We start from the raw sequence: 23337 nt of genomic DNA, 5'->3' as shown, positions 1-23337 counted from the left end.
GTACGTTACGACAATTTCAAAACAATGGTCCATCCTATCGCATGCAAGTTTCAAAACAATGGTCCGGTTATCGTACGTTACGACAATTTCAAAACAATGGTCCATCCTATCGCATGCAAGTTTCAAAACAATGGTCCGGTTATCGTACGTTACGACAATTTCAAAACAATGGTCCATTCTATCGCATACAACATTTTCAAAACAATGGTCCAGTTATCGTACGTTACGACAATTTCAAAACAATGGTCCATTCTATCGCATACAACATTTTCAAAACAATGGTCCAGTTATCGTACGTTACGACAATTTCAAAACAATGGTCCATTCTATCGCATACAACATTTTCAAAACAATGGTCCAGTTATCGTACGTTACGACAATTTCAAAACAATGGGCCATCCTATCGCTTACGATGTTTACCTGTGCATATTATCCAATTTAGCAAAACTTAGTGTGATTGTTACGTTTTGAGATCTGCCTATATTATTTTGTCAGTACGCCTTATAGATAAGTCAAACTCTCTTCAAGTTGTCATTACAATAGCTTGCGTATGATATACATTCTCTTATATTATTTTCCTTTGTCAAAATAAATAATGGCAATTATGGAATGAGGAGTCATGAGCTGAAAATGGAAAACAACCGACATTTTAAAGACAAGATTTTATCAGTCTACACTGTTATGTGTATGGATGATATGGTTATAAATTATGTTTATGTATTATGCTAAACCAAGGAAACATTTGTAACCAAAACTACCCTTGAATATTTCAAAAGAATAAATAAACGCCATTTACTGAGTTTTAATTGTATTTCCATGTGATAGTTTGACATTACATCCTCCATGTACGAATGCACAGAAGCCTAAAGTTGGCATTCAGTTTTTACTAGACAATATAAGTATTCTCATAAATGTAACATCAAGGGCTGAAAGAATTAACGAGTAATAATGAAATAATTTCAAAGCGTGACATGACCATGTAGTATGATTTTTGTTCTATAGAAACGAATTTGTTTTTTTTATTATTTTAAGATGTGGCAACTTTTCGAACTCCATTCGGTAAAGGAGTATCTACGAGGTCTAACACCAAACCTTGTTATTTTACGGAAATAATCTGGACAACTAGGATTCGAAATATGAAAAATGTGAGGATTATCGTGACAAAGCATTAAAAAGGGATAGCTATGAACAAATTAATAAACATATAGTTGAGATTTAGAAAGAAAAAAATAATAATATTTTAGCCCCGCTGGCACTAACGTTTTTCCCGCTCAACGAATGTTGTTAGTTTGAAGTCAACTTGACAGCGGTTGTACCCGATTCTAGTGAAATTGTAAATTACTGTTTATAGGCATCGAAAGGAAGTTGTAAATGCCAGCCAGTGGCTGCACATGGAAATGACTGACGTGAATATCAACGGCGTGAAGAAATTGTCCCCTGATCGAGGGAAAATCGCCGTGAAATTGGATGTCAAACACTCGAAACTGGTAAGCAAAAGAAAAAAAATAAGTAACGACTTGAATTTAAATGGCATTTTTACCGTATGTTTATTTGTTTGGTTTTGGGTTTGCCCTTACGAACCACAAGTTAAGAACAGACTGTCATGGGTATGTTAGGAAGAGAGAAATGAGAAATGTCTCGAAATTTCAGGAAATGAAATGAATTCACTACTTGTAAATGCTTATCCCAACAATCTACATAACAGGCCCAATCAGCCGGAGAATAGCGAACAAGAAATGCTTTGGAGCATTTGCCAGACATTCTAACAACCAATTTTGAGATTTTTGAAATGCCACAGAACTATATAAATCCACCTAACCTAACCTACTGGTTCCCAGGTCACAACCCCTAACCCGGGGCCAAGCCCCCCTCCTCTCTGACCCTCTTCCTATGTCACGACCCCTATCTAGACTGTAGAAGTCCACAGAACCTGACAAACCCACTTAACCTAATCTAATAGTGGAGCCCTTGTATATCAGCGGCCAGTTCCTCGTGCGGTGATTAAAAATGGACATTAATTAAGCTAAACTTCCCCCCCTAACGTAACCTACAAGCCGTTTCCTTACCTACTTACCTAACGGAGGGCTGACGCCACCCTGCAACCCCCTCACACTGCAGTATTCTAAGTTAGACAATAATACATACAGGTGGCCGCTATCATACATACACCCCCTAATAGTTCCCTGGTCACAATCCCATGCTAGGTTTGTAAGAGGCCACAAAACCTAACAAACCCACCTAACCTAACCTACTAGTTCCCAGGTCACAACCCTTAGCTGGTGTGACGGTCTAAACGATCCCCCGGTCTCACAATACTCCTTGGCATTATTGAGCATGCGCGGTTAACGGGAATTCTGCGTACGTAGCAGACGCGTACTGGGAAATTCCCCGGTCTCATAGTTCCCCTTCTACATAGAGGGAGTTAACATACGTTATTTCATTATTTGTGCAACTGGATCGCTATTTATGAAACCATTTACTTTAAGATTGCTCCTTTACGCGTATCAGTTTTATTATATCACAAATTTAAAGAAAAGGTGATAAAAAAGATATACACACATATGTACGTGTGTTTTCTTCCTTAAAGTAATATGTGTTACAAGGGGAAATCATCGACTGGAGCTTTGTTTTGGTAGCTTTAATTTTAATCCGCAATTGATCACTTGACAGCTTAAGAGTTAAACTGAATAACTTATCATGGATGGATAAGAGATACGCCCATGATACAGCCCTTTGGTCTCGGCAATCCCAGCTGTCTAAATAGTGACTTGTACTTTTTTGTTTCTAATATTCTGGTATTTTTGTAGTGAATTACATGGCAATGTAACCTAGGAAAAAAACTACTGTTTCTTGTAGAAAAAATTACGCTCTCTTCAAAAATGACACTCGTTTCCGTCGCAAATGAATAGTTTCAGAAATATATATACATCTATATCCTACGATAATGGGGGACCCCCAGTGGGAACTCGGGGTTTTGGGTGGGGAAAACATACTGGGGAAATGATATAAAATTGTTTTCCTATAGTAAATAACGTGAATTAACCGAATTTGGTGTTCATTTCAATCGGAAACAAACAGATCAACCAATTCGGATAACTTTGAGTTGCACGGTGTCACTTCTCTTACGAACGAACGATAACATTAGCAACGTTACCAATAATACACAGTGTTACCAACATTGTCGTATGGTACACAGAGTTACCAATGGCACGCTGACATTACTAAAGATAGTAATGATAGATATTTCCATATGTATTTTAAATAATTTCTCCATATAAGTTTTACTCAATATATAAAAAGTACAAAAAGATCACAGAACCTAATAAACCCACCTAACCTAGCCTAGTAGTATGACAGGTCACAAAATAACATTTGATCTATATTGGACGTTGGCAGCACTGGTTACTGTATTTTTTCATGAGACAATCTTTGTAACGGCACCTCCAAAGTTTATCCAGATGTACTGTTTTGTATTTTCCTCCGGTTATTATAATTTCAAGAAGGTAATGTATAGAGAAGAAAATGCTTGTTTTATGTTTATATATCAATTCCCTAGTATGATTTCCCCACCCAAAACCCGGAGTTCCCACTGGGGGTCCCCCATTATTGGAGGATATAGATGTATATATATTTCTGAAACTATTAATTTGCGACGGGAACGAGTGTCATTTTTGAAGAGAGCGTAATTTTTTCTATAAGAAACAGTAGTTTATTTCCTAGGTTACATTGCCATGTAATTCACTACAATGAAACCAATATTCTTTACTAGATTTGAACACACTTACCACAAAAAACTACAACATCGTTTGTACATATAAAATGATGCGTATCCAGGATGTATATATATATATATATATATATATATATATATATATATATATATATATATATATATATATATATATATATATATATATATATATTTATATATTTATATATTTATATTTATATATCAGGGCATTTTTCAATAATGGGAAAAGAACCTTTTACCCATTAGAGGGAAAAGTATTTACAACAATTTGTTTTATTTTGTCTTTTTATTTTAGAAAAAATAACTGGAACATGGAGCTATTATATATAACTTTTTTTTTATTATATTAATAGTGAAAACAAAACAGAAACAAGAAATATTAATTCCATCATAAAATATTAATATAAAACAGTGTACACGTGCTATGTCAACTTAATCAGCTCGCAGATCAAGTAAAATCTACCAATTGATTAAAATACAAAGGGGGGATTCATCAAACGGGTAGATTTATCTCAAATGGGGAAAGATTAAACTTATTTTGTGAGGGGGAAGGTATCTTATAACGGCCACAGTTTATTAACGAAAAAAGAATATATATACTGTACACTCGCTGTGTTCGTCTTTCTGAGACGTCCATCGCAAGCAATAACACCCGGCGACAAGTTGTCGAATGGCACATGTTGAAGAAGCATGGATGGGGACATTTCAGACTGGCTGGAAAGTTTACAAAATGTTCGCGCATGCGCGGATTATCAAGGAGTATTGTGAGACCGGGGGATTGTTCAGACCGTCACACTGGGGCCAACCCCCCCTGACCCTCTTCCTAGGTCACGACCCCTACCTAGATTGTAGAAGGCCACAGAAACTGACAAACCCACTTAACCTAACCTCCTAGTTCCCAGGTCACAATCCATTGCCAGATTTGTAAGAAGCTACAGAACCTAACAAACCCACCTAACCTAACTTACTAGTTCAAAGGTCACAACCTCTACCCAGTGGCGAGCCCACGGACACCCTTCCCAGGTCACTAATTAAAACGAAACAAAAAATAAATCCTAACGTTATGATAAAATTAATCACAAACATCTCTCCTACACAATAAAGTGATGGACAGTACTTTGAATTATATCTTAACCACACTGTAATAATAAAATTTTTTTTCAAGATTACCTTATGTGAATTTTACCTCCAATTGTACACGATCGTCCTCAAGCATCAAGCTGATTGATATGAGTAATAAAGTCAACCACATCGCTCAAAGAAAACCTATAGGACATGCGTCTGTCCATCATGGAGGTTAGCTTTGGAAAGGCTGACCTCGCTCAGGTCAATCTTGGGTCGCGAGGGGTTAAAAATTTAGAAATCACGCAGCCAACAAAAGCAGGCCTACCCGTGCACGGAACAGAGAGGTTAATTCAGATGGGTTGATTGACACTGGCTTAATCCTCCTAAGCATCTTAAGATGATGTTGCCTACCCTAACCTTCAGTTGTATATATAACAAATTAGTATTCGGCATAATTTCAGGACGTCCCAACGAACTACTACCTTAACAAGGGGGTAAGCATGTAGATTGTTGGGATTAACAAAAACATAAGTCCGAACATCACTAAATTTTCAAGCTTGCGTCACAAACTGATAGGCAAACGGGGCGCCGCCCAACGGGTGTTATTTTCCTCAGGCAGGAAGCAAGGCTTGGGGGAAATTTTACGATTGAGTAACTTAGCCGTGGCTTCAGGGACCGATACATTATAATGACCTTTACCCCGTCTAACATTTCATGATAATTATTACAGCAGTATTGAATGCAACTGTACGGGATATGTCCCAACTATCTATAAACTTAACTGAAAGGTAAAAATGTTTATGAATGGAACAGCATTGATAGTAAAAACGAAGTCTTCATAACCTGGGACTACGTGGGCTCTATCTATCGGGAAATTTTGAAACTAAGCAGGAGCAAACCGTTACTTGTGTGCAGACCAGGCGGAACTTAGAAAATATTGCCGTAGTAAAGGTAAATCATAATACAGTATATAAAATGATATAACTTCATATCATATATCAGATCTTAATGAAGAATATTTTCCCCATAAAGGAAAACTATTTGACAAGTAATAAGAAAAAAATAAAAATTACTTCCAAATTTGTCTCTTTAATAAATTAATCAAACATTAGGTTATCTACCCAGCTATCTATATATCTACATACTGTATCGTATATATTTGTTCCAGCGTAAATACAAACAGTTCACTGTTTATAGGGGTATTACTTTTCAGCGAAGCTGAAAGACTAGCTAAGACAATTTTAGCGAGGGATAACTACCTCCATCCACTAGTTAGCGGGTGGGGGTGGCGTAGACCGGCTACCCTGCTTACTCACACCAGTCGGCTGAGTAACCACTTTTGCCTTTGGCTTGGTAGTGTAGATGTGCCGTTTCTCTCTCCCGTAATTCAACTTGCCTTGACTATTTATTTGCTTTTTCTTTTGTTACAGGTATGCAGACGTGTCCTGGTCCCGAGGGCTGCACCTGCGGTGCCTTCAGGTCGTCCTTGAGACAGACCCTCACCTCCTGTGCCTGGGTTGCCAGGGCTATCAGTGTTCACGGGATGACACCTATGTTGAGTGTCGGGAGTGACCTGCCTCCCAGTGGGAGAGGTTTGGGCGTAAGAAGATGTCTAAGTGCAATTCTTCACCTTTGGGGTTTTCCTCGAAATAGATGAAGTTGCGGGCTTCTGCTTTTACCTCCAGTCTCTTTCCGAAGCTGCTTCTTTGCCGGGCCCTTCCGGGGTACGGCCTAGCAGCAGCACAGGGCTTATGACTCCAGGTCAGCCTTGTGGGATGGGCGAAGGTGTTGACTCCCCTAGTGAGTTTGTTCCTTCCCTTCCCCCAGGGAGCATCTGCTCTTTCTCTGATCTTGCATCCTTTTGGCCATTGCTGGGCGTTGATGGTCCCCTCTTCAAGAAAGCTACCCTTGAGCTCCTTCATTTGGGAGCACAGAGAAGGCGGTCATCTCCTTCCTCCGCATAGGTTGATCCTCTTTTTGTGGGTGCAGGCGCTGCTGCCTGTCGGTCAGGTTCTGAGGCTGTGTTTGATGCTGAGGGGTTTGCTGATCCACCAGGGGCGGTGGCAAAGTATTGTCCAAGGCAGATTCCCCCTTTGAGGGAACAAGTCTCTTGTTCGCGAGAGAAGACCGCCACTGGGTGTCGGCGGTTCTCGTCCAGAAGTGGAGGGAGAGCCTTGTCTCGAGTAATGTTCTCCTGCGGGAGAACGATCCTTTCCTTCGGGGGAGGTACCTCTCGAGATGGATCAGTAGTCTCCCCCTTCGGGCGGAGTCTGCTCTATGTTCCTCTCCGGAGGATCGTAGGGTGGAATGGTTTGTGACTCCTCTCCATCCTGGACGTTCTCCTCCTCGGGCTGTGAGATGTCTTTTTGAACCTGCTGGTTCTCCTCACGCTAACCCTTCGAGGTCTCATGGCGATCACCCTTTTGACTGCCGTGATCGTGAGCCTTCAGGCTCTCGTCATGTTGATCCTGCGGGTTCTCATGACCCTGCGAGTCCTTCGGGCCTCCGTCGCGCTGAACCTTTAGGTTCTAGCGACTTGGAACTTCCGAGTTCGAGTTTCGCTGAGCTTTCGAGCTCTCGTAACGGTGGCTAGACTGAGCCTTTGGGCTCTCGTGCCATCGGTTGCGCTGGACATTTTGGCTCGTGACAGTGAGATCTAGGTTCTTGTAGCAGGGAGTTCTCTCCTCGTTGCGTGAATCCTATGAGTTTGCGCGGTCGCGTTAAACCTATCAGTTCTCGTGACCCTCACCACTTTAGGTTTCACTCTCATGACAGAGAGAGTCTTCAGACTATTGTCGCGCAGAGTCTTCAGACTATTGTCGCGCAGAGCCTTCAGGCTCACATGACTGGTGCTACGCCGAACCTTCAGGTTCTCGCAGCCCTCGTTCTGTTAGTGTCCATTCTACCGTATTTGGTGACGGGACCTCATGGTTCTCTTCGCGTGGATTCCTGTGGGTTGCGCAACCGTGGTTTACGCTCCACGGTTGCTCCCTCTTCTGGGTTTCCTTCGCTTGCTCCGCTCAGTCTCGTGCTAGAGAGGGTTCTCTTGGTTTGCCATCCTTGTGAAACCCACCTCACCTTACCTCGCCCTGATGCTTGCTTTTACCTCGAACGAAATTCCATCGCTTGTTTTTGGCTGCAGAAGGTCACCCTTCCGCCATGAAAGTCGTCCATCAGTCTAAGGGCTCCCATCGCCTCAGAGACGTCTGTTGCCCACACGACAACACCCAGGCCCTATCCCTAGTAGGCCTGTGCCGATCTTGCCTGCAGGGAAACCTCCTACAGGCAAGAGGGGTAAGAAACCTTACGAGGTTCCTAAGCCTAAAGAGCATTGTATTCCTAAGGAACTCCCCCTCAGTTCTTTGGAAGCCAGCGACATCCCATGGCTTTGAGCATTATTCAATGTAACGCGTCAAGCTGTGACTGGAGTCACTCCCCACTTCCACTATAGGCTTGGACATTAACTTGGTGCAAGCCTGAGCATTTCTATTGACCGACAGACTCTTTAGATTCAGAGAAATAGCACTGACCTCTCTGGAAGGGAAACTTTTTCCTGCACACTCTTGGCAGAAGCTTCTAGGCCATCTCTGCTCATTGGAGAAACTCGTCCCTCTTTGGAGAATGCATCTGTGCTCGATGCAGTGGGCTTTGAGGAATTAGTGGTTGCAGACATGAGCCCACCCTGCAATCTTACTGTCAGTACCACAGGAAGTTGTAAAAAATCTCCATTGATGGCTGAGAGAGGTGAACCTGTTAGCAGGAAACCCCCCCCCCCCATCAGGCTGCTCCACAATTTCTTCTGTTCTCGGATGCGTCTCGCCAAGGGTCTGGTGCTCACCTAGGAAGGGAGAAAATCTTGGGCCTAAGGTCATAAGAGGACAAGGCCTTTCACATCAATTTCCTGGAAATGAAAACAGTGCAACTAGTAAACTATTATGATTCCACTTCGCAGAGACTGATGAATGACAACTTCACGGTAGTGACCTATATCTCCAGATAAGGAAGTACAGCTTATCTCCTACCATGCCATCTAGCTGTAGAGATAATCAAGTGGACGCAGTCCCAAGCAGTCTCTCTTAGCGAGGTTTATCCTCAGGAAGAGGAATATCAGTTGCTTCAAAATAGTCTTTGCTAGTGGCGAAGAGACTTGATTTTTTTTAGTTCCTCGTCTGTGGACATGTTCACCGCTCACCTAAATCATAAACTCCTGGTGTATTACTCTAGTCCCAGACTAAGCTGCAGTAATAGAAGACGAATTTCAACACCCATGGGACGGACTAGATCGTACACCTTTCCACCGTTCTGTCTGATTCGTCAGACACTGAACAGAGTCTGAACATATTAGCAGCTCCAAAGTGGCCAGCAGCAGAGTGGTATTCAGACCTGCTTAAACTTCTCACCAAAGTTCTAAGAGAACTTCCAGGATGTCCAAACCTGTTCCGACAACCACACATAAGAAAGTTCCACAAGGCAGTGCATTGCCTGTCTCTTCACAGTTGGAGACTATGCAGCATCTCTTCCGAAAGAAAGGCTTTTCGAGACCAACTGCAAAACATCAGTGATTGGTGTTATATGGGGAATATTGCTGCACTCAATGCCACTATTCCCTTGATTGCAGACATTTTGGTGTTCCTGGGGAACAAGAAATCTTTTCAGTCACTGCAGTGAAAGGCTACTGCTTGGCCTTGAGCCAGGTATTCAAGTAAAAGGGCTTGACCTCTCTTCATTAGGGGATCTTTCAGCTCTCATTAGGATTTTAGAGCAGTGCTGGCCTCCTTGAGAACTCAAACCCCCTACCTGGGATGGAATGAAGGTTCTAAGTGCCATATGACAAGCCCCTTACAAGGCTATGCATAAAGCCTTAGACAGGGACCTAACCCTATAAAAGACAGTGTTCCCCTTGATCTATCTTATCTTACGTCATATTCCAATGGGCGGAAAGAACTATCGTCTTCTGTTCCCGAATTAGTGACCAAAACCCAGAATCTGTTTGGAAGCGATATGAGATTTGACTCTTTCGCAATCTTGATCTCTCAAAGAGGTATTTGATGACCCAAATTGCATGTTACTCAATCCTGTAGGAGCAATGCCTGAATATCTGAAAATAATACAGTATCTTAGGCCTTAAATTTCCAATTGTTCGTGAGCACTGGCTGCTCCAAGAAGAAAATATTGAGAAACACTCATTTTGGCTGAGTAACAATTATGAGGGCTTATAAGGCTTATAAATCCTCGGGTGAGCCATTGCCTGGGCCACCTTGAGCACATGATATACGTGGGCTTGCCGCAACCTTAGCATTTCGCAAAAACCACTCTGTAGCACAAGTTCTCAAAATTGGTGTTTCGAAGAGATAAACCACTTTTACAGACTATTATCTTACAGGTTGAACATACAGGTCTTTAGACACCTTCTCTTTAGGCCCTATTGTTGCGGACAACAAATGATCTAATAGTGCACTTACAAGACATAACTTTTATCTTGTGGCATCAATCTCTGCATTGTAAGGGTATGTAATAGGTATCAAAGTAGAATTTTGATCTTGATGGGACTTCCAGCCTTCATTTGGAATTTACCCTAATGCAAGTAAGAATGCCTTAACTTTTCAGTATTTGACAATATATTGGATATATATTTTTATGTAACACTTGATGTTCATATGACTTCACCCCCTGGCAAAGAATCATCCCATGGGATCAAAGTTATGGCTTTGCCTCTACAAGGCTTCTACACAGTTCACAGGTTATTCACTTTTGATCTTTTGCCATTACTGTACTTAAATAGTAAATTGTTCCGTAACTGAAATACAAACCACGCTATTTACATGCAGGTAATTACTTCGGCATAGCTGAATGACGAGCCATAAAAGTTTTAATGAGGGTTTATTACCCCGCTACTAGTTAGCGGGGGGTAGGGAGGGGTAGCTAGCTTCCCCCCCTCACACACACCGGTGAATGCTCCACTTTACTTTTGGCTCGGGCAGAGAACAGACCTGTCTGCTCTCTCCCTCGCTTTGACTGCCATATTTAATCTATTTTTGCTTTTTCTTTTTCAGTGTGTTTGAAGTTGGCCTCTACTACTATGCGTACATGCCCTGGACTTTCCGGCTGCCCTTGTGGGACATTTATGTCGGCGGTCGACACCGATCCCCACACCTTATGTCCTCACTGTAGGGGCCAGCGGTGTGATAGTGGTAACGTGTGTATAGAATGTAGGGAGTGGTCTACCTCCCAGTGGGAGAGGTTTGCCCGGCGCCGGAAGAAAAAGTCTAAAAGGGATCTTTCTCCTTCAGAGGCTTCTTTGAAGAGAGAAAATTCCAGGACTACTACTTCCGTAGCCCTTTCCTCCTCCGAAGCTCCCCCTCGAGCGGTCTCTTCCGAGAGGCCGGCGAGTGGTAGCGTAGACCATATTGCTGTTGACCAATCCTGGGGTGCGGGAGAGGTAGTCGCCTCCCATAGTGAGGCGGCTGCCCTTCCTCCCCGGAGGAGGATTTGAATATGTCTAATCATGATTTGTTACAGCTTTGGGCTTCCTTGTGGCTGCAGGGTTTGCCCTCCAAGGAAGCCCTGTTTGATATGATCAAACTTGGTGCAGCTGTCAAACAATCGCCAACTACAGCAGGGATAGGTCCTCTGTCTGTGGTTGACGTTGTTGTGACGGAAACATCTCGTGGGTCTAGTCAAACCCCCGTTCCTGTTGCTGAGGTAGCTGATGGCTTAGATTCCCCCTCCGAACACCTTTCGAGGGAGGATCTAAGTCCCACGGTCTCTCCTGCTGGTGATTCTCCCCCTTGGGGGAGTTCACTTACAGAGACTCCTCTGCGGAGGCCCCTTGATGGTCAGCCTGCTGATTCTACGGCCCCTCGTGGGTGTATAAGGCGGAAGGCTCGTCCTCCCCTTCGCCGCAGAGGCCTTCCTTCCCCTCACAAGGGAGTTAGGGGGGCCTCTTCGACTCGTCGTCGCCACATTCCTCTGCGGAGGAGACGACTCACCGTTCGCCGACCCTGCCAGCTACCACCTTAGACCTCTCCGGGGATCGTTCGCGATCCCCTTCGGATGATGGTAGTCCATCGGGACACAGTGACCAGTCTTCCTCCAGACCTGCTGACTTGCTGTCACCCTTCAATGTTGCGGATGCGCGTTGCGCGCCACCTGATCCTGCCACTGCGCAGGTACCGGGCCCTTCGGGGCTGAAGGGCCTTGAGCGCAAAACCGTGCCTCTTGCCCTCAAGCGCCAGGTTCTTCCTGCGCGCTCTCCTGCTGCTGCCACTGTTCCTGTCTTAGTGCCACAGCCTTCACCTGCCCCTGTTCCTGGTGCGCGCCCACATCCTTCTGCGCCCCGGCGCCCTCCTTTGACAGCGCGCCAGGGCCCACTTGCGCCCCAGCATTCCCCGGTTCCTGCCTCGTCGCACGCAGTTCAAGAGGTTCCTACGCTAGCGCACAGGCGCTTACATGTTCCTCTGGACTCGCAGCGCCCGTCTGGAGTTACACGCGAAGCGCGGCCAAGTGCAGTTCCAGTCCCAGCGCTCACGCGCTCGCCAACTCGGCAGCGTGCTTCCACATCGCAGAGCGCAGCCCTGGAGGCACCTAAGCTAGCGCACTGGTGCTCACAGGCACCCCAGGGCTCTAGGACTGCGCGATCCTGCACGCGTTCCAACCGCGCACGACGCTACGGTTGTGAGCCCAGTTCCAGTCATCAAGGCACCTCATGCAACCCTCCAGCGCACACCTGTGCACCCCCATCAAACCGCGCGTCCTGCTCGCCCACCGCAGCAGCGCACACCAGTGCGTCCACATCCTGATGCGCGCCCAGTGCGCCCATAGGCGAGTTTGCCTGTCCTTTCGGACCAGCGCCTACCTATGCGTTAACGCGCTATCCTGAACCGGCGCTCACGCGCCCTCGGCCGGTTCTTCTGGAATCGCGCTCAGGCGCCCCTATCCTCTCGCGCCCTCCAGGGCCACATCAGGATGCTGCGCGTCCTCGCATCTGGCTGCCTCCCGTTCCGGCTCCTGCACGCACTCGCCCTCGCCATCTCCTACGCGTGCCCGCTCCAGCTCCTGCGTCCCCACGCGCCCGCACCATCTCCTGCGCGCCATTGCTCCCACATGCCTGTGACCTCGCCTACGCCTATGCGCGCGCGAGATTCCTGTGTCACCCGACCCTTACCAGGGCCCATCACGCGACCTCCAGCGTGAGTTTCGCCAGGCGGACAGGTCTTCGTCTCGTTCCCCTCCCCGCAAGCGCAGACCAGCGCGCTCGTCGGAGGAGAGGCGGTTCCCGGACAGGTCTAAGGACTCTTTCTTTCTTGCTTCGCAGGCGAACCCGCATTTGTCGACTCCTCCAAGGGATCCAATGATCCCCTTCCCTCCAGAGGGGGTGTCAGACAGCGCGACTGTCAGCCAGCAGCCCTGGTTCGCTACCCTGGTCAGAGCTCTTGTGCAGGCGATGAAGCCCGCCCTCTGACATGGGTTGCAAATCAGTGGCAGCCTCCTCCCCCCTGAAGAGGAAGAGAGGAGTCTCTCCCGTGGAAACACATCCAAGGCCTATTTTATCTCCTCGCAGATCCTTGCGCAAGGCTCCTTCCCCCCCCCCCCAGACTTTCTCTCCCTCCCCTGCGGATGAGGATTACCCATCCTCAGGAGAGTCGGACGAGTCGGACCATTCCCCCATCGCACCAATGGGGGAAGCTCCGCCTCTCCCTGAGAAGTCTTCTTGTCCAGGGGTGGAAAAGAGCCTGCATCCATCGTTACTCGAGTCCTGTATCCCGCCCAGGAGGGAACCGAAATCGTCAACAAGGATCAGGCAGGAGCCATCTAGACCTTCTGAGGATGTTCATGTGTCCCTCCAGGAAGAGCCACTGGGGACGGGAGACTTCGCTGCCAGTCCTTCAGGAGGAGAGCACCAAGAGTCAGAACACGCATTCTGGCAAGTCCTGACCCTCAACGGAATCCCAGATCCTGAGATTCCTCCTCGTGAAGGTAAGGACACGGTCTTGGACCGCATTTACGGCACCCAGAAACCCTCTAGGGCCAGTGCATCTTTGCCCTGGTCTCACGGGATGAAGAGTGCCAGGGACAAGGTCGAGGGCCAGCTCTCTGAGCTTGCCTCCTCCAGCAGATCCAGCGCCGGTAACAAGCTCCTCCCTCCTTGAGTCCATTAGAGGAGATACTATGAGATCCTTGAGGAGTCTTGTTTGGGTCTTCCGATGCATCACTCCATGGAAGAACTCACCGGGGGAGTCCCTCTAGAGAGACTCTCCAACCGGCACTTGTCCTACTCAGCTACTGAGATCCTAAGCCAGGAGAAGGTCGCTAAGTGTGCTATGCAGTCAACTTCGTGGCTTGACATCTGGCTGGGGTCTCTGGGCATCCTGGTGCAGTCTGAGGACCTCTCCAAAGAAAGCACCAGGAAGGCACTGGAGACTTTCTTACTCTCAGGCACATGGACCATTGAGTTTCTGGCCCACCAAGTCTCGAGCTTGTGGCCCAATACGATTCTCAAACGTTGGGACGTTGTGGCTGAGAGGATCCACCAGAAGGTTCTCAGTTTGGTGGTTAGCAGGCTCAGACACTTCCGTGTTCGGGAAGAGTTTGTTTGAGCCTAAGGACGTGGAGGAAGTCCAACCAGGATTCCCTCATCCATAGGGCCCTACAAACCTCCAGCGGCTCAACAGCCCCGGCCAGCTAAGGACACAAAGAAGACCACTGCAGCGAAGCCGAAGGTGTCTAAGCCCTTTCCTGCCAAGAGCAGATGGAGCAAGAAGTCCTCCAGGGGAGGCAAGAACCCTAGAGGTAACAGCTGAGGCCGTAAACGCTAGGGTTGGCAGTCCTCCTGCATGTCCACCAGTGGGGGGATGCCAACAAAGTTGCGCGACAAGGTGGCAGCAACTCGGGCCAGATGCCTGGACGATCTCCGTGATCGCTCTGGGTTATTGCGTCCTGTTCACAGCCTCTCTACCTCCCCTGATAGCGAATCCAGTGTTGTTGAGCTCTCTTGCCATGGGATCGGCAAGAGGGCAAGCCCTTTGGGCAGAAGTCCAGACCATGTTGAAGAAGAACGCTCTCCAGGAGGTTATAGACGGGTCCCCAGGCTTCTACAGTCGACTCTTTCTTGTGAGGAAGGCGTCTGGAGGCTGGAGACCAGTCATCGACCTCTCAACCCTGAACAGATTTGTCAAGCAGACTCCGTTCAGGATGGAGACTGCAGACACGGTCAGACTCGCAGTGAGACCACAAGACTTCATGTGTACACTGGACCTGAAGGACGCATACTTCCAGATCCCAGTCCATCCGTCTTCAAGGAAGTACCTAAGATTTTGCCTAGACAACAAGATCTACCAGTTCAAGGTGCTGTGTTTCGGTCTCTCCACAGCCCCTCAGGTGTTCACCAGAGTGTTCACCCTCATCTCTTCGTGGGCTCACAGGATCGGCATCCGTCTCCTTCGTTATCTGGACGACTGGCTGATCCTAGCGGACTCGAAGGCAACCCCTCTTCGCCACCGAGACAAGCTCCTCGAAGTTTTCCAGGATCTAGGGATCATGGTAAATCTCGAGAAGTCCTCTCTGCAGCCCTCTCAGAAACTGGTATATCTAGGCATGGTCATAGACACCAATCTCCACAAAGCCTTCCCATCAGACGACAGGATAGCAAGGCTGAGGAAGGTTGCGAGACCTTTCCTCAATCAAGAAGAACTCCCAGCCCAATCGTGGCTACATCTCCTCGGCCACCTCTCCTCTCTGGCCCGTCTCGTTCCCAATGGTTGCCTCAGAATGAGATCCGTCCAGTGGCGACTCAAGTCCCGGTGGAATCAAGGTCACGATTCCCCGGACACTTTGATCCCTATGGGTCCTGCGGAACGGATGGACCTCCAGTGGTGGGTGGCGGACGAGAACCTACGAAGAGGAGTGGATCTTCTCGTCCTTCCCCCAGATTTGATGTTGTTCTCGGACGCATCAAAGAAAGGGTGGGGGGGCCACGTTCTGAACCACAGGACCTCAGGCCTGTGGTGAGAATCAGAAAAGTACCCTCACATAAGCCTGTAGAAATGAAGGCTGTGTTCCTGGCACTTCAGAAGTTCCGCCAAGTCCTGGCGGGCCACTCTGTGGTGGTGATGAGCGACAACACCATGGTGGTGGCTTATATCAACAAGCAGGGAGGTACCTTTACGGAACAGCTATCCCATCTTGCAGTAGATATCCTGAGATGGTCCAAAGTCCACTCGATCTCGCTAGCGGCACGCTTCATTCCAGGCAAAAGGAATGTGCTCGCCAACAGTCTGAGCAGAGCAATGCAGATAGTGAGTACCGAGTGGTCTTTGGATCCTCAAGTAGCCAACAAAGTCCTGACTTTGTAGGGTTCCCCGACGGTGGATCTGTTCGCTACAGCGCTGAATTTCAAGCTCCCGCTGTACTGCTCCCCGGTCCCGGACCCCAAGGCTCTCTGGCAGGATGCCTCCAAAGGTGGGACAACGTCGATGTGTATGCCTTTCCCCCGTTCTGTCTGATGAGGAGGGTGCTCAACAAGACCAGAATATCGGTCAATCTTTCAATGACCCTGATAGCTTCGCTATGGCATTACGCAGAATGGTTCCTGGACCTTCTGCAACTCCTCACGGAGGTTCCGAGAGAACTCCCTCCACGTCACGAGCTACTCAAACAACCACACGCCAACATCTTCCACAAAGCCGTAGCTTCGCTTCGACTTCACGCCTGGAGACTATCCAGCATCTCCTCACAGAGAGAGGCTTTTCGCAACAAGTTGCTAACAGGATGTCTGGTCTCCTGTGCAAGTCATGGTTGGTGTCATGGAAGGGGTATCTCTCCCCTCGATACCACTATTCCAGCAATAGCGGAGTTGCTCGTGTATTTGCGGGAGGAAATGCGCCTTTCAGTCTGGGCAGTGAAAGGATATCGCTCAGCCTTAACTCTTGCCTTCAGGCTTAAAGGTATGGACATTTCTTCCTCGCTGGAACTTTCCCTTCTCATACGGAGTTATGAACTTACCTGCCAGTCGGAAGTGAGACCTCCTCCATGGAACGTGGTTCAAGTTCTCAGGTCTCTGAAGAGACCTCCCTACGAACCATTACGCCAGGCTTCAGATCGCCACCTTACCTGGAAGACGGTTTTCCTGCTAGTATTGGCCTCGGCCAAGCGAGTCAGTGAGCTACATGGTCTCTCATACGACATCGTCCATTCAGGGGGATTGGGAGAGGTAACGTTCAGCTTTGTCCCTGAGTTTGTTGCCAAGACTCAGAATCCGAGAGTCCCGGACCCTAGGTTCGACTCTTTCCAGGTTTCGAGTCTTCGTTCTGTAACAGATGACCCAGACCATCTCCTACTGTGCCCAGTGAAGAGTCTGAGGTTGTATCTTAAAAGAACAGCTGCAGTTCGTCCCTAGGTGCGAGCCCTGTTCATGAGCACCGGGAAGACAAAGAGGAGGGTCACCAGGAATACCATCTCGGCCTGGATTCGCAAGGTGATACATCTGGACTTGAATCCTGACCCTCCTCCGTCACGTCGCCGTAGAGCGCATGATGTCAGGGGCATAGGTACGTCCCTGGCCTTCAAGAAGAATTATCCAGTGACGCAGGTCCTTCAAACTGGGGTCTGGAAGCGTCAGACCACCTTCACGGCCGACTACCTGCAAGACGTGACACACAGGAGGCTCGATACGTTCTCTATCGGCCCTGTGGTGGCTGCACAACAGCTGGTCTAACCTCAGGCTCCTTAATGGACAAGTAGCAAAAGGTTGAGGGCATTGTTACCCGGTTTTAGTCTGCGTGAATGAAAAGATCTGTCTGGCCCTTATTCTTTTCTTCATCCTCTCCTCCCTTGGAGAAAGCAGCATCCTGGGTTCTCTGCACAGCTGGCCTCGAACCTCTGCATGTAAGCCAAGCTCCCTTGTGTTCCTAGTATTAAAATGTAATACTGTCATGTCCCCATACTCTGACGAGGTGGTATTGGGAGAGTCCTAGCCTAGATTTCCATCTGAAGAACTCCAGGTCTATACAAACCTTAGCTATTTACACACACACATGTGCCCACCAGCCCTGTCCCCTGGGATAAGTCCTACCAATAAGCAAAGTGAGGCATTCACCAGTGTGTGTGAGGGGGGGGGGGTGGTAAGCTAGCTACCCCTCCCTACCCCCTGCTAACTAGCGGCAGGGTAGTAAACCCTCGTTAAAACTTTTATGGCTCGTCATTCAGCTACGCCGAAGTAATTACCCCCATGTAAATAGCTAAGGTTTGTATAGTTAGGAAAAATACAAATTATCTACGAATTTGTCATTTTAATTGTATCTATGGGAGGGGAAGGGCTTGCCTCTTAACGGAGACTTCCCCCACCTAAGGAAGACGCCCATATAAATGAATTGGAAGTTTGTATCGGTAGAGAAATAAGAGTTATTTATCAAAGATACCACCTCACAAGTCTTTGACCAGGAGAGAGTGGAGAATGTCATTTGCAGGCGTCCTTTGCCGCATGCACAGTAGTTGCTTAGCAACTATAAGAATGATGCAATCAAACCCCATTTCTTTGATTACCTGGTAGTAGAGAAAACAAGACCAGAAGTAACCCATTTAGATAACTCAGGTTTGTATAGCTAGGAAAAATACTAATTGTTTTTAAATTTTTTTCTTTTTAAACTGATATTTAAGGAGTGTAATGTGAAGTTAGAAGTAAAGTATATGTTGAACTGACATAAAGGTTGTTACAGTGCTGTATTATTTTATACAGTACTTATTTTTCTTTGCTTTGTCATATGTACAATAGTAGACTGTTGACTGCCAGGTAATGGTGTACTGTACTAATAAATTCTTTTCTTCGTTGATGTTAATTTCTCGTGTAAATTTTATCGTTAGCACTCAAATACTTGATATAGACAACAAATTTACTTTAATATACAGAATTTACTAGTAAATACATGTTGAACAATACAAAGTATTTATATTTTTAAAGATACTTTATAGGTACATGTGAAAATATTTATATTCATTGATAATTGGTAATTGTTGCAGGCTGCCCAAGAAAAATTGAGAGACAGCGTTAAAATATTGGAAGAATCGTTGGTTAAAACAAAGGAAGCATTTGTTTATTTCCAAACAAAATGTTTCTTTTATCCTGAACCTGAATTCTCCAAGGCATTCAGAGAATCCCTGCAACAGGTATGTGTATAGCAACATTAAGCAACACTTGTATGCTGTGTGCAATGCAGTATCAGTCTCTAAATGGCTGTCCCTTACTAATTTATCCTGAATGTCAAGTTTCCTGTTGTGTAAGTTTAAAGCTTTATCATGCATTTTTATCACAATTGAAAGATACATGAACCCAATTGCTTATTGAATATGATGCTGTTTATTTGGCTATTTCAGTGTACTTAATTGGAATTGTATATGATGGTTATTATTAACTTATTTGTTAGGTACTGTATAGCTTTTAGATACAGTAGTTTCATATCTTCTCCAGCTCAGAATTAACATGAGACCCTTTTGAGATTGAAAGAGTTGGGGTCTGGGTGAATTTAATAGTGACTGCATGTTTACAAAAGTTCTGAATCATTTTTATTGCATTTGTCCCAATTGATTACATAGCATTATGAAGTTAATTAGCTAAAGGTACTTTTTTCAATACAGCTTAATTACTTGAGCTATCTGGTGCTAAATCAACATTGTTCCGACACTAAATACAAACCCTACGCTGTTTAAAGGGATTATACTTTCAGCAAAGCTAGAAGTCTATCCATAAAGTGGGTAATTGAGGGGTTACCTGGTTACCCTGCTCACATACACACACCTGTGTTCTATCGTCACTTTTTACAGCCCTGACGACGCCGCCCTCTTTTTTTTTCGGTGATAGGAGCCGACGGAGTGAGTGCACAGTTAGCAGGTTCCTGTACCTCTCGGGAGACACTTTTCACGTTCGCGGATTAGGTTGTCCTTCTGAGGGGCTTTTTTCCTTTCATTGCTTTCTGTTTTCCTCAGCGCTAGCGACACTGTAATTTTTCGTTCGGCGAAGTCAGCTGACGTAAGAAGGACAAAGTCGGATGTTCTTGTTCCTGCTCAGTCTTTGCTTTCCAGCTGCGCATGCGGCCTTAACTGTACGCAGGATCTTTCCTCTCAGGAACAGTTGCTGATATTGTCTCCGTATTTCCTCGGATAACCCCTTAATGGGTAACCCAGGAAACAAACTTCGGCTTTGTTCTCGGGTTACGCTCATTGTCAACCTTCAGGTTGAGGAAATGCAGAGAGTTAGGCCTGGAGGTTTGCCTTCAGGTGTTGGAACATTCTCATCTGAGGGAGAGTCCCTCCACCAGCCTCTGATCGGCAATCTTCCTACTTGCAAGGGGAATTGCTGACAAGGGACAGCAGATGTTGGTCGCCTTTCCTGTACACGGGAGAGACTTCCTTCACCATTTCGGTACCCCTTTCGGGGATTTCCCTAGGAGGAATTAGATTCATCCAATCCCCGCCCTTCATCTTCGGGAGGAGACCTTTTCGCCCAACAGACTTGTCTCCCAAATCTACTTTTGTCCAGAAGACTCGTGTCGCTAGCAAGGCTTGTCTCGCCCACCAGGACTCGTCACACCCAGTTGACTCACCTCGCCTGGCCCTGCTGCAGCTACACTGTCGGCTCACTATCACCTACGATCATCCTTCAGCTCGTGATCGTCGCTCGCCTACTGTACTTGGGATCGTTGTACGCCATATCGTTATCGTCTCCTCACCTCGTGATTTCTGTTTGCCAGTTCGCTGTTCAGCTCATGATCATCACTCCAGCTCGCTGCCAGCTCTTGATCACCGTTCGTCAGCTCATGATTGTCACTTGTCAGCTCTTCCAGGTTACTGGTGTGCCAGCAACCACTTCTATCTCATAATCGCTAGTAATTCAGACCATTTGTGGCTTGGATCCAATCTTCACCTCTGCAGGCAGCTCATTACATCCATTCATAGTGACCATTATTCATTGTCACACTTACCATTGCGCTACTTTTCCTTCCAGGGTAAAGTTGCTCTCCATAACGAACTGTTCTTTCGGTTGGCATGTAGATATCAGAACACTCTGGCTCTGATCCTTACTTGAAACAAGCTGCTGCTCTTGCCGGCGAGAGACTCCTGCTTTGCTGATCATTGAAGAGTATCCTCTTTGAGACAGCAACGATCGTCATCTTGTGGTCTGTTTGAGTTGCGTTACTTTGTTATTGCTTCCCTCATGCAGTTCAGGGAGTTTAGCATTTCCCTCAAGATTGTTTTCTTCGAACCACGATCGCTACTAAAACTACTCTTTCTACTACTATAGGGCTGACATTCCATGTACCTCTAAGACGATGTCGCCGCTTCCACTCACTTCCCTTGCATCACTCTAGGGTTTATGGTTACCTTACAAGCTTTCAGGCTGGTAGAACATAATTCTACACAGCTGTTGTTGGAATAGTAATCTTCCGACCACTCGCCTCTCCAGTGATTCAGAACGAATCTTGTGAAATAATCCTTTGTGGTTATTTACTTCACTGAGAACTAGTTGGGTCTCTTTCATGGTTCTTATGCCGATTCCTTAGATCCTCTCCTCGGCCCTTCATTGCTGCATCAGGAGATATAACCCCGTGGTGTTATTCCCTTTTTTCTTTCCCTCTGTTCTAGGGTATTGAATTCAGCTCTGGCTTACACCACGGCTAGAAACTTAGTCACGGGGATTCTTCCGACCCGCCAAGTTAAGCAATGTTAGGTCTGGTCAATTCTTGGAAGAAGACCAGATGCTGTTTGCATCTCCTCTTGCTCTCTGTCTCTGTTGTCCCATGCTCCCTTAGAAGTTGTACAAGCAGCTTCAGCCCCTCCATCCGTGGGATCATCCTCCAGAGAGGCATATACAACCAACCCTTTAGATTGACATCGGTCTTGTTTGTCTAACTTCAGGCATGACGCTTTCCCGCAGCCTGAATATGCCCATATGCCGATGTTCTTATCAATGGATTATTCACTTTTTCTCATCCTCTTCTTAGGTTTGCCCCGTATTGGGTAATCTCTTTCTACGAGTTTGGAGTACGCGTCCCTTTCCAACAAGGACAGAGAATTCTCAGCCCAGTGACAAGAGCATACACATTTCTCTCTTCCAACCCCTTGTTGAGGTGTGAGGGTGGTTCTTTCTTCACCTTCCGATCCGAACATCCGGTGGGAAGCCTGACATGGGCGTTACATCTGTTTGGCAGAATGGCATGTTTCATCAAGGTTTCTGCAAACTCCTACCATCAGGTCTTCATATAGAGGTCTCCAGTTTCATCATCTCCTATTGGAACAATTTATCTCATCAAACTCTGTTCAATGAGGCAAAGGCATACAGTCAAACAAGCAGTTAGTCAACAGGACTTCTTGTGCACGTTTGACCACTAGGACTTGTTCTAGATTCCTGGACATCCGTCATCACGGAACTATTTTCGATCATACAGACTTACCATGCCAAGGTGCGGTGCTGTGGTTGCCACAGCACCTGAAGTTTTCTCGTTTTTCTTTACCCTAGTGTCAACCTGCTCCATCAGGATTGGTTTTATTCTCCGAAGACTTCTGAATGTCTGGCTGACCCTACCAGACTCGGTGGCTGACTTTCGTCACCACGGAGACAAACTCCTCGGGCTTACCACGACCCTAGGATCGAAGTAAGTCTTGGGAGATATCCCGGATTCCTCATCAGGGACGGGTACCCTCAGATAGGTTCATCGTCATTAGCCTGCAGAAGTTTTTCCGTAGATCGACGTGGTCCGTGTGAGAGGCCGGCAGTGTCTTCCTTCTACAAAACACACTTTCTGCCAGCAGTGGTTACGTCCCATAATTCGTGTTTCGCTCTAGTTCCTCAAGCCCGCATCGGACTCTTTCGAATCCAACCTTTTCAGGGGCAATCCAGATACTAGGTAATTCAGCACAAGGGATCTCCCTTTTCTCTAGTCTCTACCGGACCCCGGCAGGAGACGTACCTGAGAAGGCAGTTTAGAAACGTGAATCTCCGCTGAGAAGTTGACACCTCTGCCCTTCTCCGGATCTGACGCTCCCTTCGGATTCGTCAGAATCCGAACGATATTGTCTTTCAAATCTCCTCGAGATGAGGGCAGCCTCCACAACGGACAAGGGGTACTCCCATCTCTGGGGGATTCAGATTATAGTATCGGCTACGCTTATCAGGCAACACCCAATGTCGACCTTTAACTCGTCAATGGGAAACAGAGAGTATGGCCAGAGGTTCACCTTCAGGGATAGTCCCTTCAACATCGACTGCTCAACAATCTTTCTGCTTGCGGGAAGAATCGCTGACAGCGGCTGCAGACGGTGTTTGTCGTTTCCTGTCCACTAGAAAGACTAACTTCTTCTGTTTGGTCTCTTCTTTTGGAGGATTCTTCCGGTGGAAATTGGATTCGTCCATTCCCTACCCTTGCTCCTCGGAGCAAGCCTCATAGCGGTGGTCTCATCTTGCCCAACTGACTCGTCTTCAACTCCTGATGGAGATCCCGAGAGAACTCCTTCCGCGACACAATTTACTCTAA

At 46.7% G+C, this 23337-nt stretch overlaps 1 protein-coding gene across 1 annotated transcript in view; it reads left to right on the top strand.

Annotated features, from left to right (window-relative positions):
* Nucleotides 1-1069: 1069 nt before the first annotated feature.
* The window catches only part of LOC137630513 (histone-lysine N-methyltransferase SUV39H2-like), a 103504-nt gene continuing 81236 nt past the window's right edge, over nucleotides 1070-23337 (top strand). Inside the window, exons 1-2 of the mRNA XM_068362021.1 lie at nucleotides 1070-1487; nucleotides 18830-18976. Of these exons, the coding sequence (XP_068218122.1) occupies nucleotides 1392-1487; nucleotides 18830-18976 (243 nt within the window). The 5' untranslated portion in view covers nucleotides 1070-1391. The remainder of the gene's footprint in view (nucleotides 1488-18829; nucleotides 18977-23337) is intronic.

This window comes from Palaemon carinicauda, chromosome 38 (assembly GCF_036898095.1).
Source record: "Palaemon carinicauda isolate YSFRI2023 chromosome 38, ASM3689809v2, whole genome shotgun sequence".
Classification (NCBI taxonomy): Eukaryota; Metazoa; Arthropoda; class Malacostraca; order Decapoda; family Palaemonidae; genus Palaemon; species Palaemon carinicauda.
Note: the sequence above shows the minus strand (reverse complement) of the source record. Positions and strands in the feature narration are given on the sequence as shown.